Source organism: the organism of the source record quoted next, unplaced genomic scaffold (genome assembly GCF_019419815.1).
Source record: "Pyrus x bretschneideri cultivar Hongxiangsu unplaced genomic scaffold, Pyrus_bretschneideri_v1 Contig47, whole genome shotgun sequence".
NCBI classification, from domain to species: domain Eukaryota; kingdom Viridiplantae; phylum Streptophyta; class Magnoliopsida; order Rosales; family Rosaceae; genus Pyrus; species Pyrus x bretschneideri.
This window is the reverse complement of record NW_025999784.1, coordinates 2,848,320-2,865,091: the sequence shown is the minus strand read 5'-3', so window position 1 is coordinate 2,865,091 and position 16,772 is coordinate 2,848,320. Positions and strand designations below refer to the sequence as shown.

Here is a 16,772-nt window from a genome sequence, read left to right as displayed (position 1 = left end):
TAGCAACACATTTGGAGCTAGTTGAGTTCTTGTTGCTTTGCATCGTCGTTTGGAGCTAGTTGAGTTCTTGTTGCTTTGCTTCTCGACGATGCAAAGCAACGTACTCAGTAATTTTTTTTTTGCGAATAAGAATCGATAAATTCATACATAAGAACATGTTCTTTTTTGAATGGTTGTTTAACATTCTTGCTTTTAATACAAATATTTATATTCGAATTTAACGAATAACTATCATTTGACAAAATAAATTAACATCTGACAAGAAAATGATTAAGTAAAAAAATTCAAACTTTTTATTTGGAATAAGTAGAAGGGAAGATACAATTCTCTTTGTCGTACTATTTTATGAAGAAAAAGAAGGCTAAAAAGATAGGTAGTACAGTAAAAGGACAAAAGCATGTTATGATTCCTTTCTTGGTCAATGTGTGGTGCGTTCCAATTGGCCAAAACTGAAATTAGAGTCCGCGCGCCGAACGGGACCGGATGAGTTGGATGGACTTACCCATTTTTATTCTTAACTATTCTGCTATTTGTCTTAATCTTATGTTCGTTTGACCAACCTCTACTCTAACGCACAGCTCGGATGCTACTTTTATACTCTTCATATGAAAAAAGTTTTTCAGTCAAAATAGTCTCTGAAAATAGCGTAATTTTTTACTTTAGTCTTTCAAAATCTACAGAAGTGATCTTTGAGCTTTTTATTGTAAATTATTCTGGTCATTCTGTAAAAAATTTATCAATATAATCGTTAAATAGAGAGATTGGTTTGACAAAAATAAAAAAGGTGGTCACGTAGTCGTTCTTGTGATAAGTTAACAAGTATATTGACAAACTTTTCACGGAATGATCAAAATTATTTACAATGAGCAAATGCAAGGATCACTTCTATCGGTTTTCATTGAAGGAACTAAAGTGAAAAGTTATATCAATCCCATTGACCATTTTGAATAAAACAAAAAAAACCTATAAAATTGAAAATAACAAAGTCATATATTTATAAACAATAATACGACCGAATAATTTTGTTATTTGTAAATAAGACGTTTCATGTTCGACTTAAGTGATAAATATTGATGTTATGTTCAAACATAATCATAACTAATTCAGTGTGTGGCTTAACTCATTTCCCTCCGAGTAGAATATAATCAATGTATATAAAAAAGTGGGACGCTAGTTTCTTGTCACTGCCTGCTTATGCATTGAGGATAACACCAACAAGAATATTTTTAAAGAGAATATGCTGCATGGCATTCTTTATGTGCAAGCACTGTCTCAAAGATAGTAATAACATGCTTCCATGTTACAAAATTATTTTTCTGGTCAAAGGTAATTTCATTACCAACAAACAGAAAACATAATTACATAAAAAGGTCCAAACACAAAATAAGCACACAACAAAAGGAGACCCCAAAAGTAACCCCAAAGAGCCCAAAACAGAAAAACCCAAGAACACAATGTAGAAACCAGCAACCAAAGCCGCAAACCAACACCCAACAACTGCCTGAAATCAAGCCGAGCAGTATCCAAAAAGTGGAAGAGCAAAAGACTCGATCGTCCTCCAAAGAGCACACTAGAAGTTGCAGCCACCAATTGAAGGACCAAATTAAGGAAGCTCGCGGGAAGAAGCAACCGACAAGCAACAGTGTCAACAAGGGCGCACAGATGGAAGGAGATGGTGTGCATGACCAGCGGAGCCGGAACTAAACGCACCTTCCGAAAGAATCGCGAGGAAGATTAGTGGTTGCAAATCTAAAAGGTGGGATCGAGGAGAAACGGGAAGGAGGATGGACGACAGAGAGGAAAAACAGAAAGGGGAATGCAAAATCATAACTAATCGCAAAACAATCCAAATCTTGTGCTACATTGTATCAGCTAACTTCAGTGACTCCATTGGCACGAAGCATGTCAAAACAAGCTGATTACGATACAAAAGGCCTTGATGCAGTTAGCACGCAACAGTAATCAATATTGATATTGTACCACCCATTCAATTTAATAGGTGTGAGATTTTACACATAATGTCTCGATACAACATAATTAGTAGTAGAATTGTTCAATATAATTTGTTAACAATAGATTTGTCAGATTAGATGTTAGATTAAAAAGCGAACAGAGTTCGAACCCATACCGTAGTTCAAAGGCAACATTCATCTCCATCACTATGGTAGAGGACCACTTACAATATAAGAGCAAATTAACTTCATTAGATTTATGATGTGAGACATACTTCAACGGTTTCAAAACCATCCACATTAATCTTGAACGTGTCGGAAAATTTAGTATTATTCTAATATTAAATTTATTAATTGAATGGAAAATTTAAGCGATGTTTTGGTGAAAAAAAAAAGTGTCTATCTTAATATGAAATTCAAATAAACAGTTGTCATTTTTTACTCTTCATGAATTGTCACATAATTTCCAAAGTAGCATCTCAACTTTTACAAATAGACAAGTCTCAATGTAGTCACGTATCGTTGAGTCCATATGAGAAGGTATTCAACAATTGTGTGATCTATTAGAACTTGGTGATTTGAAGTGCTACTATTATAAAAATATAGTCGTTGTATTTTGAGAAATAAGCGCCAATCAACCACTGATAAATAGTAGGGCGTAAAATTATCTTAAGACGAAATCTCTAACATTTGCCTTCACCACCGATTTTTCAATATTTTCTATTTCACTTCCATGTACATGATGATTTATTCATTTACTATATGATTAAAATATAGCAACACTTTAATCTTGAACACACCGAATGGAAAATTATCCAAGATCGTGCGATAGTTGCTCCGGTTGATGGATTGAGGGCGTGATGTTTCCACTTTGTACTCCAAAGCGAGAACACGCATGTTATTTTACTCTATATGCATGTGATGACCCTTGTCTTAATTTCCTTCAGACACCAGTATGCATGTTTCGACCATTCCATGGAGTTGGTCCCCAACAAAAAATATGCAAAAGGTCCGTAAGGGAGCCATCCAAAACACCACGAGTTTCGATACCACTTTGTATGTTAAATCACGATTTTGATATTCATGCATGCTCCACTTGGCTCGGAGGATATAGCTCAGTTGGTAAAGCTTCGTTGTTGCAATTGCATCGTTAAGATTACGGGTTGGTTGTCTAATTGTTTAGGCAATAATGATAGTATCTTGTAATTGAATCGGTGACTTATTTTTTTCTAGGAGTATTCATCCATCTTCTAAGTGAAAGATCTCATATTCTACTAGTATCAACGATAAAGTTAATACTTAACTATAACTAGTTAATTGTGTGATTTAAACCAAAAACTTACCCTACCACTCAATATCGTTGTGTTAAAAAAGTGGAATTCAAAAGTGATCACCAATTAAATTTCACTCATATATATGAAAACAAATAATTTTAGTAACAAGAACACTCTGTCTGACCCCTTTAGCACTTTTCCTAAACCCCAAATTTATGATCTCCTTCACCCTTGACTGCCCTCTTGGTAATTATATATTTTCCCTCTTTACACGTAAAGTCAAGGTTAGTTTAATTTTATTAGGTAATGTGGAATTTGATCTCTCTATTACTTAATCCAACACGATTCGATATCAAATTTTTAGAACAGCGGTATAATGTTGAATTGCATCGAATTCAATTGGCTCATCCTCCAAAATAAAATAAATAAATGCCTAATTGTACTTCTCATGTATTATGAGATCAACAAGCTTTTTGTTTAACTTTTTTAAAAGACAATAATCTACTCTAATTCATTTTTAATTATGAAACAGTGGATTCAAACTCGTTGCATAAGGAGGAAACACATTAATATCTCACGATAGTGCTAGTTGTATTTATACTTGTTTGTACCCGTTTTAGCACTATCAGCTTATGTATGCTAGACCGTTGGATGGAGAAACTGTTAAGATAACTTTCAATTGTTGTTGACAGATAATATTATGATTTTTAATCCCGATAAATATCTATTAACAATTTAGTGGAATTATCTTGACGTTTTTCTATGCAAGATATAAGGATAAAAGAGTAGGGGTGTGCCATCCACACCTCTTATTAATTTATATTCTTTGATCTTCTTCAACTCATTTGATTCGACAGTAAAAAATTACAAATGTGTGAGAAGTAAAAAAGAGTATAGATATCATACATCAACAAGGAGCCGTGAGTTGATATTAGCATGTGCTTTTATCCCATAAATCAAATGAATTTGATCTTTTATGCAACCAAATTCTTTCTGAATTGATGCTGAGATAATTATAAGGGTATGGTCAAGGGAATCTAAAGTGGTGCTCTCTGACTCTACAATTCGGCAGACTTAGCATTCAAGGCATGCACGTCCCTACCAATAAAAAGTTGCATACAATGAAAAAAGGACCTTCAACTCAACACATAAATCAATGCTCTACATGAAACTCTCTCACATCCTTGGAAAAAAATATTAACCACTCCACTAACACGTCAGCGCAAATTCTATTTGGTTAAACATTGCTAGGTTGACAACCGGCGAAAGTGACAATTTGATTAAACAGCTCTGCAATTGTAGAATCAGATCAGCCTAGGAGTCTTGACAATTTGGTTAAACAACAAGCTCTCCTCTTTCAACTGGTTATTATCTCAAGTCTCTGCCGGCAAACTATTTTTGATTCTTTCGCCAAACGACGGTTGAACCATCTTTGTTATAAAGACACTCGTCTCCTTTGAGTATCTTTGTCCCTAAAGTTTGATACAGATTCAATGCACTTATATTTTTACAAATATAGTTAAAGATGTTGAACCGGGTGTTGAAGATTGAATTTAGTAACAAAAGCATAACCTTGTATTTAGATTTTAGAACCTAGCCAAGAGCGTTCCTTATTCGGCTGAGTTCGCCTAATTAAGAAATTAAAAACACATTCCATCGTATACTACCACACTCAGAAGTATTTGCCCCGCGAGCTTGATAGTGGCACACCTGCATCAACAATCAACCACATAAAAACATAGTTAGTTCATTAAATTACTCAACTTGCGCATCATGTAAATTTTTGAAATTTAAGGTCAACAATACTTAAAATGGTACTTCTACAATGCTAAACGAAAAGAGAGACGGATGACGCTGGAACGGACTTTAGAAAAGTTGCCAAAAAGTAGGTCGGTTCATAGTCATTGTCTAATAGGAATCCACCAACCTTTTGCTACAAAACAACTTTCACATGCTTCGTTTTCCACTGGACTTCCACTTATATGAATAAATACACTACTATCCAGCACTACCACTTAACAAAATAGCCATGCCCAAAAAGTGAAAAGAAAAATCCCTTCCTTGGGCTGCAAGTCATCCCTGCATTAATATGTAGTCTCTTGACTTCAATAACCAATCAAAAATAATGCTGGCCATGTCGACCCTCAGTTTTGAAACTGAATGCAGAGAGATTCATGGTTCTTGGGGACAGCTAAACCGATTGGCTCGAGCTTTGGCGAATCGAACGCGGCATGAGAGGCAACAGATTAGAGAAACTTACAAGTCAATCTATGGAGATGACTTGGTAAACAGACTCAAAGAAGCAGCTGCTGCTGGGATTTCACCAAAATTATGTGCTGCCTTGTCTATGTGGATGACTGAGCAGCACGAGCGTGATGCTGTCGTGGTCCGCGAGGCCCTTGATGATCAGAAAGGCAATACAAACTACAACGCGCTTGTAGAGATTTTTGTGGGTCGAAAATCGAGTCATATCCTTCTTATCAAGCAAGCATACTACAGAAGATTTTGGAGGCAGTTAGACCAAGATATCATCAACATCGAGCCTCCCAATCCTTACCAAAAGGTAATTATCATTAATTAAACCTCGTTATATAGTAATTAATGAAGCCTAAAATATGAAACAACACAATGTTTGCACATTATTACACAACAGATACTGGTAGCATTGGTTGCATCACATAAGGCACACCATGCGGACGTTAGCCAACATATCGCGAAGGTGGACGCAAGGAGGCTTTACGAAACTGGGGAGGGGGGTTCCGGTCCCATAGAAGAAGCCGTTGTCTTAGAAATACTAAGTAAACGGAGTATTCCGCAGCTTAAGCTTACATTTTCGTGCTATAAACACATCTACGGACATGAGTATACAGAGGTAATTAATTAACTAATTAACAGTTAATTTCCAATCACAGTTTCACATTCTGCTCGGTTTTCTGGAGTTTTAAACAACAGCTTATTATTTTGTGTGCTGCAGTCCCTGAAAACCAGAAACTACGGAGAACTTGAAAATGCAATGAAAATGGTAGTACAATGCATCTACAATCCACCTGACTATTTCGCTACGGTAAATTACTGTTGTATTTATTTTTTGCTAAGTTTAATTCCTTGAGATTAAGAATTGGAGAAGATTAAACAAATTAATTAACTAGTTGAGCTAATTAGCAGATGTTGTATGCAAGCATGAAGGGGTGTATCAGCGACGAAGGTGCAGTGCGACGTGTGATGGTGAGCAGGGCAGAAGTAGACATGGATGAAATTAAAAGGGAGTTTAAGATGAAGCATGGGATGGAACTGAGAGATGCAATCTGTGACAACATCCCGTCCGGCGACTATAGAGAATTTCTTGTTGCTTTGACGGTCTCGAAATCAAATGAATCTGTATAATTTATGTGTTGAAGCATCATCATTTTATATTTCAACAACTTGAGTTTTGTTTATTGGATTTATCTTGTTAGTTAAAGTACATTTTAAACTTAATCTAGCTAGTTATAGCACAAACATTGAATCAATTCCTACTATTACCTCTTAATTAATTTAAAATTGTAGCTATCACTAAGGATTGAAGACTTTTTATAATTGAACTAAAAATTAGGTGAGATTAGTCCCTTGATTCTAATCCACAAGACGCATTGTTCCAAATCTCGATCCCAAAGAAGAGAGGACCACAACAATTGGAGGTCCTCCCCCTTCCCTATTAAGAAAAATACATAGCTGCTATTTAAGTTGTCCACCCAAGTTCACATAAGACGAGAAAGACTTTTGTCCGCCTGCTGTATACGACTCTAGACTCAAAAAACGTGACTGGTGGATGGTGCCTCCGGTTGGGGAGAAGAATTTGCATTGAAAAGTAATGGTCCTTGCGCCCTCTTTTTTCTTCAACCACTGTACAAGTGTCATACATACATGCTTTAAATATCAATTGTTAACTACCACATAGTTGTTCAGTGTCAGGAATGCATTTCAGACCCGTATTTCAAACGGTACATCTTGAATTTGACTTCTGAGACTGGTAAATCACACAATCTTGACTAGAGAAGGCTACAATGCATTTGTGAGTTTTCTCAGTCTCCAAAATAGTAGATTATCAAGGTAAGACATCAGCTGGTTCTATTTTTTAAGAAAAAAAGAAAGAATAAAGCACAAACACCACTCATTAATTAGACGACTTGAGTTATAATTTTATTGACTACAAATCTACAACTTGTCTTTGAAGAGGTATAAGATATGTCTTACGAGCTTTAGTCAATTGGTTTCTCACTTGTCACCTATAGGTACTTGAGTAGTAAAAATGCTTTTGAAAAACGACTCACATGCGCTTCAGATGATACGTTTTTGTACTTGAAATTTTTCAAAAAATAATGAAGAGCACGAGTGCTAAAACACTAGTTCGGGTGGTAAATTATCAAAATTTATTGGGTGGTATATTTGCACACCCTTAATACTTCAGCGGGTGTTTGTGCAATTTTCTGTCAAATAATTTGGAGCCCGCTACGACGTCGTATACACAATAAAAGACATAGGGTTTCAGAATTTGCGTGAAATACAGGTCAAGGTCAAATAGTTCCCAAATTTCGGCCTTTTTATTCTATTTCGGCCGATAAATCCCTGAACCTCCCATAAACCCCACACTCCCGCCGCAGCTCACAGTGTCGCAGCCCTACTTCCGACGAGCAGCCAAACCCAGCAACTCTCCTTCACTCAAATGGACATTGATTCCGATTCCCAGAAAATCAATATCAAATCGCAGGAAGCAGGCGACCCGCCAGTTCCCATGGACTCTGAAAACTCGTCTGCCATCAAAGTACTCTCTCTCTCACCTTCTCTCTCATTCGCACACTAGGATTTGTTTGTCGAGTTCTTAACTATATTGGTTTTTTATTGAACCTGGATTAAGCTTTTTGTGTTTGATTTTGCTCAGAAGAATGATGGGAAAGAAAGTGAGGAGCTTACTAATTCAATGAAGAAACTCCAAGTTGAGGAATCGTCTTCTGGATCAGGGCAGGCAGCAGTGTCCAACTTCAAGAGAAAACCGGTTATTGTAATCGTTGTGGGCATGGCAGGTAACTTCATCGAATTTGGTTGTTTTACTTGATGCATTTCGGTTCCTAATTTGGTGACGAATTGTGTTATTAACTTACTATGTGACTACTCGAAGTTAAGCGATTGAAATGCGTTATGGGTTTTTACTTAGGGAGTGGCAAGACAACCTTTATGCATCGGTTGGTTTCACACACACATGAATCGAACATTCGTGGCTATGTGATGAATCTCGACCCGGCTGTGATGACTCTCCCGTTTGGTGCCAACATTGACATAAGGGATACTGTTCGGTACAAGGAGGTGATGAAACAGTTCAATCTTGGACCAAATGGTGGGATTTTGACTTCACTCAACTTGTTTGCTACCAAGTTTGATGAGGTAAGAAATTGCTTTTGAATTTTCACCTTAAATCATTTTGTTGACTAGAGCGTTTGGAGAGCCCTGTGAATGAGACACGGTGCCATTTTGTTACTATCATAACCCGTCTTCGTAAGCATTCAGAGGAGTTTTGTATCACATGCATAGTACATCAGATTTTATGGTGATTTCATTCAATAACTTTGTATATTGTATTGCATCGTTGGCTTGAGTACTGGTTCTAATTTTTCAAATTGTTTCCAAATGCATGGCGATTTTGGTTGGATCCATATGACTAAGCTCTTAATGTGGTTCTTGTAACTCATATTTTCTTATTTGCTTCATTCTTTTTCTCTCATTTAATAAAAAATGAAATTGTCATCATCGTCTAAATTTTCAGGTTGTCTCTGTCATTGAGAAGCGAGCGGATCAGCTTGATTATGTTCTTGTGGACACTCCTGGTCAGATTGAGATATTCACTTGGTCGGCTTCTGGTGCTATCATCACAGAAGCATTTGCTTCAACATTTCCCACTGTAATCGCGTATGTGGTAGATACGCCTCGTTCAGCTAGTCCAGTTACTTTTATGAGCAATATGTTGTACGCTTGCAGTATCCTTTACAAGACAAGGCTGCCTCTTGTGTTGGCATTCAACAAGATTGACGTTGCTCAACATCAGTTTGCTTTGGAGGTATGTTTACAGTTTTAGATGTAAGTGCAGGCAGGAGAGTGCATGCAGACATAGACTGATACACATATACATAAACACTTTAATGACATACTCGCATCGCTGAAGTGCTTGAATATGGTGTGTCTGCTAACTTTTAGGGTAAACCATAAGTTAAGTCAGTTGGCCATAATATAAGCAGTAGATGGTTCCAGGAATATATTGCTCGGGCCTAGCGGTAGAATCTGTCTCAAACTCAGGTGGTTTATAGTTATTTAAGTTTAAAATACCAAACGAATGTAGAGATTGTGCAACAATTCTTTTAGGGGGCAGTTTGTCATATGAAACTCTAGTAGTGACAGGTAGCAGAGCATAAAACAATCTCGGGGATTAGATTATGCCATTTTTCGAGTAGACTAGCTCTGTTCAACCTTATTGTGATTCAAGTGTTGGAATACCATTTTTATATGTCCGGATTTAAGTAGCCTGATGGAAATAGTTTCAAAATTTATATAGAAGAATAGTAGTTCAATGTATTTTGTTTTTGGAGTACTGCATTTTTTCTTTTCCTATTTTGACTGTGTTCATCTAAAATACTGTCATGCACTTAAGTTGCAGCTGTTCTACTATTTTTACTGTAATCTCAAACGTGTAAAACGTGTTCTTTGATTTTTATTTTTTTTTACTTTCTTTGTCCTGAAAACTGCTGTGTTCACGCAGTGGATGGAGGATTTTGAGACATTTCAAGCAGCGGTGAGTGCAGATAGTTCATATTCTTCAAATTTGGCTCAGAGCCTCTCCCTTGTGTTGGATGAATTCTATAAGAACTTGCGGTCTGTTGGAGTGTCTGCGGTTACTGGTGCTGGAATGAAGGATTTCTTTAACGCCATTGAAGCAAGTACTGATGAATACATGGAAACTTATAAGTAATGCATGAACTTCAAGAACGTACCTTCACTTTATGCTATAATGCCAGTGGGAATATGTCTATGATGTAGGCCATGATTATGTGTATATTTGATCTAGTTTTAACAATTTCTTGCTTCTTATTGCTTCTGTAGGGCTGATCTGGACAAGAGACGGGCAGAGAAGCAACGATTAGAGGAGGAACACAGAAAGGAGAACATGGAGAAGTTAAGGAAGGATATGGAGAAATCCAGGGGAGAAACTGTGGTCTTGAGCACCGGTTTGAAGGACAAAGATGAGAGGGGTAAAGCCATGATGGATGAGGATGAAGAAGATGAAGTTGAAGAGGAAGATGAGGTTTTTTCTGAAGATGAGGAAGGTATAGATGAAGATGAAGACGAAGAGGTTGGCAGGTTCTCATTTTAGTGATGCTTCGTTGCTGGCAGATGTTTTTTGGATTGTAAAGTATTAACTCGCTAGTTATTAGTTACCAAGGGAATGGATGCCGATGCTATCACTTGGGGGTGGACGTTGGTAAAGGAGTATTTTTTTTCATCAATTTGTTTGGATGTAAACTTTGTTGGTGAAAATGCAATGAAATTGGTTGTACAATGCATGTATAACCCATCTAGCTATTTCGCTACGATAATTGGGATTAAAAAAATGAACGGTTCTGATTGTTAATAGCAATTATACGCTTTGCTTCCTTGTCGTCAAAAGAACCTTTTTTCACAGTTCACTATAAAGCCTATAGCTGGTGATGTGCTTTGGAAGTATTAGCATATGCTTGACATCTTAAGGTTGAAGAAATTATTGCCTCAAATTCAATGCAGGAACAAGAATACTTAGGAAGAGTAAACAAAAAATAAAGAAATCGAATCATTCTCTTATGAAAGGAAACCAGAAGAAACCTTTCAGGCTATAGCTACCTTGTTCCCAACCCTTTCAGCATGTATATATAAGATGAGAGAAAGAGAGGCCTTTTGCATCCCTTCAACTGAAACCCTAAAAGAGAGAAAAATATATATATATATATTTCTCTCCAATGGAAACCAAACCTGCAGCACAGCATGAGCAGCGTTATGATGATTTTAAACCGCGTTGCCAATGGAAGCAGGAAGGAACTAAAATTCTTGAAGTTCATCTACCAGGTATTACCAGGTCAAATCGAATTTTGGCTAAATATCGAGTCCTTTTGTTATGCATCAATGTATAGTAAACATTGCCTTTCAAGTGACTTCTATTCACTGGTTAAATTTCATGAAATTCTTAGCGCATATCTAGCTGTGTGTTAAATTCAGTAATGCATGCAATACTAGAATTTTTGTTAAATGTATGATCTAGATTCACAGTCTAACTATGAGCTTGTACATGCGATATGTAATCATGACAATTGTCTGACAACGTAAGTTTGGCAACTGGCAAGAGACCGAGTTTCGTTTCATCTTCTCTTGCGTACTTTTTGATTCACTTGTTGATGCATGTATACAGGTTTCAGAAGACAAGATATTAGAATTCTAAACAACACGAAGTTGGGCACCCTAACCATCAGCGGAGAGCAACCTAGGGTTGAAGAAACTAAATCTGCTGCTTTACCCAGACGCTTCAGTAAAGAGATCAAAATTTCTAAAAATTTTAATACGGACGGAATCAGGGCTAAGTTTTCCGGTGAAATTCTTTCCATAACTATTCCAAAGGAAGCTCAGCATTCTGCATGGTCGTCGGTTAGTGACTACCTAGTTTGTTTAAGAAGCAAAGTTTCGAGGCCAAGACTGAGCAAGAAGACGGCTGTGACGGCGGTGGTGATTGTTTTGGTCGTGGCTCTGGGAGTTTGTGCAGTATCTAGATTTCCAATGTCAACTTGGTCCGTGATGCCTTTGATCAAGTTCCCTGAATGCCTTTGTGGCAATACTAGCAAGTACCGTTGAAAACTGTAATCAATTATAATCATAGAGTAATACCAAATACAGAAACCACACATTAATGTATATGATTTAAAAGATTCAGGAAAATATGGCTATATGAGAATTAATTTATAACCTATACTTGCTCATTTGTTATGGAGTAAAAACCTATACATTTATCCTGTTCAAATAACTATATGAGGGTTAACTTATAACCAAGGGGGAAAGTTTAGAATAGAAATGGCTATGTTTTTGGCTCCGTTATGCTATGCATCAGTTGGTGTTGTTAACTCCGTTTGTACTCACACTGAGTATTTACTGTAACAAAACTGCGACTATCTTTTCACCTATGTATTACTAATTAAGGAGAGCAAAGAGGCTTGTAGATAACGGTTAAGAGCATTTATCTTTGCAGCCGAAGTCTTGTATATATCAAAAAAAGTATTATTAAGGAAGAAGTTTAGAAATCGAGAGTCTGTATTTAACACACAATTGCAAGCATAGAAGCTTAGGACTGCAAATACATGGGAAATAATGACGAATCCTGTCGTTAGATCCTTTGAAGCTGAATACACTTCTATTTAACTACAAAATGTTAGAAGGGCGCATCAGCTAGCTAAGATTCTCTGCATGCCTTGTTTTAAAGGAATGCAAAGACAGAAAGCAAGATATATAAAGGTTAGGATATTAGACAAACTAAGGAACAATTCTCGATCTTTGTAGATCGACCAAGCCTACAAGAAACCTGTAAAGAACGTTATATGTTCTTACGAGGATTTATGCCTTATTGCAAGTTCCCTAAAGAGGATTGAATCGACACTTACCAGATTCCTCCCCATGGTACTCTTCTGTTTCATGTTCTTTGTTTTGTTATTTTTTTTACATATGAAAAAGATACAAAGATTATATTTGTACAATCCATGTATAATCCAACTATTTTGCTACGATAATTGTGAGTATAAGTTTAATGAGTGTAATTTCTTGAAGAACGTCTGATCAATTCTTATTAGCTACCTTACTCTGTTTCACAAAGGTGCACAGTAGCAACCCTCTCGGAGGAGAGAGGATCATAACACTCGGAGGGCCTTTCCTCATCCGAATTGCGTATCAAATTTTCATCATACACATCACAACCAAAATAGTTCATTTCTTACGTCATATAATTTAAAGATTATCTCTCAAAAAATTAACTTAATAAAACAGTTTGATATAGTTAAAATCCTCATGAGGAACCGTCAATTTGTTGATAATGGCTAAATGATCCCTAATTTGATTAATTTTTAAAGAGATGCTATTAAATAGTTATTGAGAAATTGAACGGTTCTAATTAAAGATTGTTCATAGCAATTATACGCTTTGCTTCCTTGTCGGCAAAATAATTTTTTTCCACAGTTCAGTATATACGCTTTGCATCCTTGTCGTCAAAATAACTATTTTTCCACAGTTCAGTATAAAGCCTTTAGCTGATGATGTGCTCTGGAAGTAGTAGCATATGCTTGATATCTTAAGGATGAAGAAATTATATCAATGCAGGAACCAGAAAACTTAAGAAAAGTAAAAAAAAAGTAAAGAAATCGAATCATTCTCTTTTGAAAGGAAACCCAGAAGAAACCTTTTAGCCTATACCTACCTTGTCCCCAACCCTTTCAGCATGTATCTATAAGATGAAAGAAAGAGAGACCTTCATGAATTCCTTTTGCATTCCCTATTGAAACCCTTAAAGAGAGAAAAGAATTATTCATCACCAATGGAAACGAAAACTGCAGCACAGGATGAGCAGTTTTATGAGGATTTTGAACCGTTTTGCCAATGGAATAAGGAGGAAGGATTTAACATTCTTGAAGTACATCTACCAGGTATTACTAGATCAAATTGATTTTGACTAAATATCGAGTCCTTTTGTTATGCATCAATGTATAGTATACATTGCTTTTTAATTGACTCAGATTCGCCAGTTAAATTTCATGAAATTCTCAGCGCACATCTAGTTGTGTGTTAAACTCAGTAATAGTACATGCTATACATTGACTCCGCTAGAATTTTTGTTAAATTGTAGTCAAGATTGACAGTCTAAATATGAGCTTGTACATGCAATGCGACAATGTGAACATGACAATTGTTTGGCAAGAGACCAAGTTTCCTTTCATCTTCTCTTACGTAATTTTTGTTTTTCTCGTTGATGCACGCATGCAGGTTTCAAAAGACAAGATATTAGAGTTCAAATCAACAATTTGGGCATCCTAAACATTAGCGGAAAGCAACCTAGGGTTGAAGAAACTACATCTGCTTTACCCAGCCGCTTCTGTAGAGAGATTAAAATTTCTAAAAATTGTACTACGAACGGAATCCGTGCTAAGTTTTCCGGTGGAATTCTTTCCATAACTATTCCAAAGAAAGCTCAGCATTCTAACGCATCAGCTGGATCACACGGGGCAGATAATGCTGCATGGTCGTCAGTTAATGACTACTTAGTTTGTTTAAGAAGCAGAGTTTTGAGGCCAAGACTGAGCAAGAAGACAGCGGTGGTGGTTATTCTGGTCATGGCGCTGGGAGGTTATGCAGTATCTAGATATACAAAGTCAGCTAGCTCCGTGAATGCCTTTGATTTGAGGGAACTTCCATCAGATCAAGTTCCATGAATGCCTTTGTAGCAATACTAGCAAACTAGCAAGTACCGTTGAAAAATTGTAATCAATTATAATCACAACACCATATATACTAATTAACCGAATAAAGTAATACCAAATACAAAAACCACACACAATATTAAAATTAAAAGATTTAAGAAAATATAGCTTGTGAAATAAAGAGTGGCACTTATAGATGGGGAAGTGTTATTGACACTCCAAAAATCTCATTCTACACTTCTCACAAGTGTATTTTTCTTTCTAAATATAAAAAATTTGGAGTGTAGAATGAGAATTTTGGAGTGCCAATAACAATTCCCTATATATATATATGTATATATACATATATATATATATTTTTAAATGACTAGTTGGTAGCTTCGCCACCACAATCAACCATTCTAGGAGTCAAGAACAAAAAGACTTACAGAAACATTTCAGTCTCGTCATAACCACTCAAGATTGAATATGAAATTTGTCTCCAACTACTAAACCAATTAACGAAGGAAGAGTAGGAAATGAATGAATAAAAAGAGATAAAGTGGTAGACGTACGTACTTTCAAAGATGAAGGATTGGAGGAAGATAATAGAATATTAACATTAAATTCGATGTTTTAGAGGGGAGGGAAGAGGGGGGAGGGCAAAAATAGTGAAGCTCAAATATGAAAAGAAATATCTATTCGATAATGCTTGTGTCTTTGGGGGACTTATTTGTCCTCTTAGGTACGATAAACAAATTTTTACTGTCCGAACATTATAATCAGAATCATTCATTCTCTTTATCATCATTTAAAGATTCTATTTACAAAAAATCATTTCATTTAGAGATATTTTAGCCATTCAAATGCATACAACAAATGAACAGTTCACCATGAAAATATTACTTGTTACCAAAACCGTTGCAATTTTCTTTCTTTTTTTGTTGAAAAGCTGAAATTCATTAAATTTAAAACATATTATTGCAATTTCAAAACATATAATTGCAATTTTTCTTGATATGTACATATTATTGCATTACATTGAAGAATAAAATGGGCCGCGACCCATGGTCGCCTTCGGCCCCTAACGTGGCTCCGTCCTTGTACTAGGTTGATGTTTCTTAGGGTATAACAATGTGTTACTAATAAGAAAAAGACGGCAAAAAATAAAAAAGAATATATTTTAATATATTAGTAACAATAGTGGTGTGGCCATTGCGTACTGTTTAGCTTTTTTTTTTTCTTTCCCATTTTATTGATAACATTATTGGTACTCCAACAACAACCATCAAATAACTACTAGTCTTTGTGACTATTGCTTGCTTTTCCTGTAGTGGTATTTGCTCATTTGATGATGCTAAAGAGATCAATTATTGTAATTATATATTATAGACCACTTGATGCGACTGCTAATAATGATTATTTTATTTTTTTTAAATATTAAAAAAAAAAAATCTAACCATAAACTGGCACATCATATTGTCTATTATATTTATTCTTTCTAGAATTTTCCTTGCTTATTTGTTGTGGAATAGAAACCTATATTGTTATCTTGTTCATATAACTATATGAGAACTAGTTTATTAAGAAGGGGGTAGTTTATAAATAGAAATAGCTATCTTTGGCTTCGCTATGCTATGCATCAATTGGTGTTGTTGACTCCATTCCAGAATTTACTGCAACAAAACTGCGATATCTTTTAACCTATGTATTACTCAGAAGATCGAGCAAAGAGGCTTGTAGGGTTTGTAACAAAAAAAAAAAAAAAAAAAAAAGGTTTGTAGAGCTAGTGGTTAAGAGCATTTCTCTTTGCAACCGAAGTCTTGTATATATACAAAAAAGTATTATTAAGGAAGAATTATAGAAATAGAGAGTCTTTATTTAATATACAATTCGAAGCATAGAAGCTTAGGACTGCAAATACATTGGAAATAATGATGAATCCAATCGTCAGATCCCTTGAAGCTGAATACATCTTTATTCAACTACAAAATGTTAGAAAGGCATCATTAGCTTTATAACTAAGATTCTCTGCATGCCTTGTTTTAAAGAAATACAAAGACAGA

At 35.8% G+C, this 16,772-nt stretch overlaps 4 protein-coding genes across 6 annotated transcripts; all 4 read left to right on the top strand.

Annotated features, from left to right (window-relative positions):
- The first annotated feature begins 5,260 nt into the window (after positions 1 to 5,260).
- Positions 5,261 to 6,672, top strand: LOC103956236 (annexin A13). Of its 2 annotated transcripts, none has more exons than XM_048568167.1 (4): positions 5,261 to 5,789; positions 5,880 to 6,098; positions 6,201 to 6,290; positions 6,413 to 6,672. In XM_048568167.1, the coding sequence occupies exons 1-4, from the start codon at positions 5,352 to 5,354 to the stop codon at positions 6,608 to 6,610; spliced, it is 945 nt and encodes a 314-aa protein (XP_048424124.1). In that variant the 5' UTR covers positions 5,261 to 5,351; the 3' UTR covers positions 6,611 to 6,672. The 2 variants fall into 2 exon arrangements, with proteins under 2 accessions (XP_048424124.1, XP_009366477.2); XM_009368202.3 differs by having other exon boundaries at positions 6,392 to 6,672.
- A 1,109-nt stretch (positions 6,673 to 7,781) lies between these two features.
- LOC103956237 (GPN-loop GTPase QQT2) lies at positions 7,782 to 10,812 on the top strand. 2 transcript variants are annotated; one of them, XM_009368205.3, is made up of 6 exons: positions 7,782 to 8,027; positions 8,148 to 8,286; positions 8,418 to 8,644; positions 9,024 to 9,314; positions 10,011 to 10,216; positions 10,352 to 10,812. In XM_009368205.3, the coding sequence occupies exons 1-6, from the start codon at positions 7,929 to 7,931 to the stop codon at positions 10,620 to 10,622; spliced, it is 1,233 nt and encodes a 410-aa protein (XP_009366480.1). In that variant the 5' UTR covers positions 7,782 to 7,928; the 3' UTR covers positions 10,623 to 10,812. The 2 variants fall into 2 exon arrangements, with proteins under 2 accessions (XP_009366480.1, XP_009366479.1); XM_009368204.3 differs by having other exon boundaries at positions 7,784 to 8,027; positions 8,145 to 8,286.
- A 362-nt stretch (positions 10,813 to 11,174) lies between these two features.
- LOC103956238 lies at positions 11,175 to 12,237 on the top strand. The gene is made up of 2 exons (XM_009368206.3): positions 11,175 to 11,347; positions 11,688 to 12,237. Exons 1-2 carry the CDS (start codon positions 11,242 to 11,244, stop codon positions 12,122 to 12,124), a joined length of 543 nt encoding a protein of 180 aa, XP_009366481.1. The 5' UTR covers positions 11,175 to 11,241; the 3' UTR covers positions 12,125 to 12,237.
- Positions 12,238 to 13,160: 923 nt separating this feature from the next.
- Positions 13,161 to 14,835, top strand: LOC103956239. Its single transcript, XM_009368207.3, has 2 exons — positions 13,161 to 13,956; positions 14,294 to 14,835. Exons 1-2 carry the CDS (start codon positions 13,848 to 13,850, stop codon positions 14,737 to 14,739), a joined length of 555 nt encoding a protein of 184 aa, XP_009366482.1. The 5' UTR covers positions 13,161 to 13,847; the 3' UTR covers positions 14,740 to 14,835.
- Positions 14,836 to 16,772: the final 1,937 nt, after the last annotated feature.

Coding starts and splice junctions, on each gene's coding strand:
- LOC103956236 (XM_009368202.3), top strand. CDS start 5,352: ATGCTGGCCATGTCGACCCTCAGTTTTGAAACTGAATGCAGAGAGATT. Junction 6,099..6,200: donor ACGGACATGAGTATACAGAG/GTAATTAATTAA, acceptor TGTGTGCTGCAG/TCCCTGAAAACCAGAAACTA. Junction 6,291..6,391: donor CACCTGACTATTTCGCTACG/GTAAATTACTGT, acceptor GCTAATTAGCAG/ATGTTGTATGCAAGCATGAA.
- LOC103956237 (XM_009368204.3), top strand. CDS start 7,929: ATGGACATTGATTCCGATTCCCAGAAAATCAATATCAAATCGCAGGAA. Junction 8,645..9,023: donor TTGCTACCAAGTTTGATGAG/GTAAGAAATTGC, acceptor CTAAATTTTCAG/GTTGTCTCTGTCATTGAGAA. Junction 10,217..10,351: donor GAATACATGGAAACTTATAA/GTAATGCATGAA, acceptor TTGCTTCTGTAG/GGCTGATCTGGACAAGAGAC.
- LOC103956238 (XM_009368206.3), top strand. CDS start 11,242: ATGGAAACCAAACCTGCAGCACAGCATGAGCAGCGTTATGATGATTTT. Junction 11,348..11,687: donor TCTTGAAGTTCATCTACCAG/GTATTACCAGGT, acceptor GCATGTATACAG/GTTTCAGAAGACAAGATATT.
- LOC103956239 (XM_009368207.3), top strand. CDS start 13,848: ATGGAAACGAAAACTGCAGCACAGGATGAGCAGTTTTATGAGGATTTT. Junction 13,957..14,293: donor TCTTGAAGTACATCTACCAG/GTATTACTAGAT, acceptor GCACGCATGCAG/GTTTCAAAAGACAAGATATT.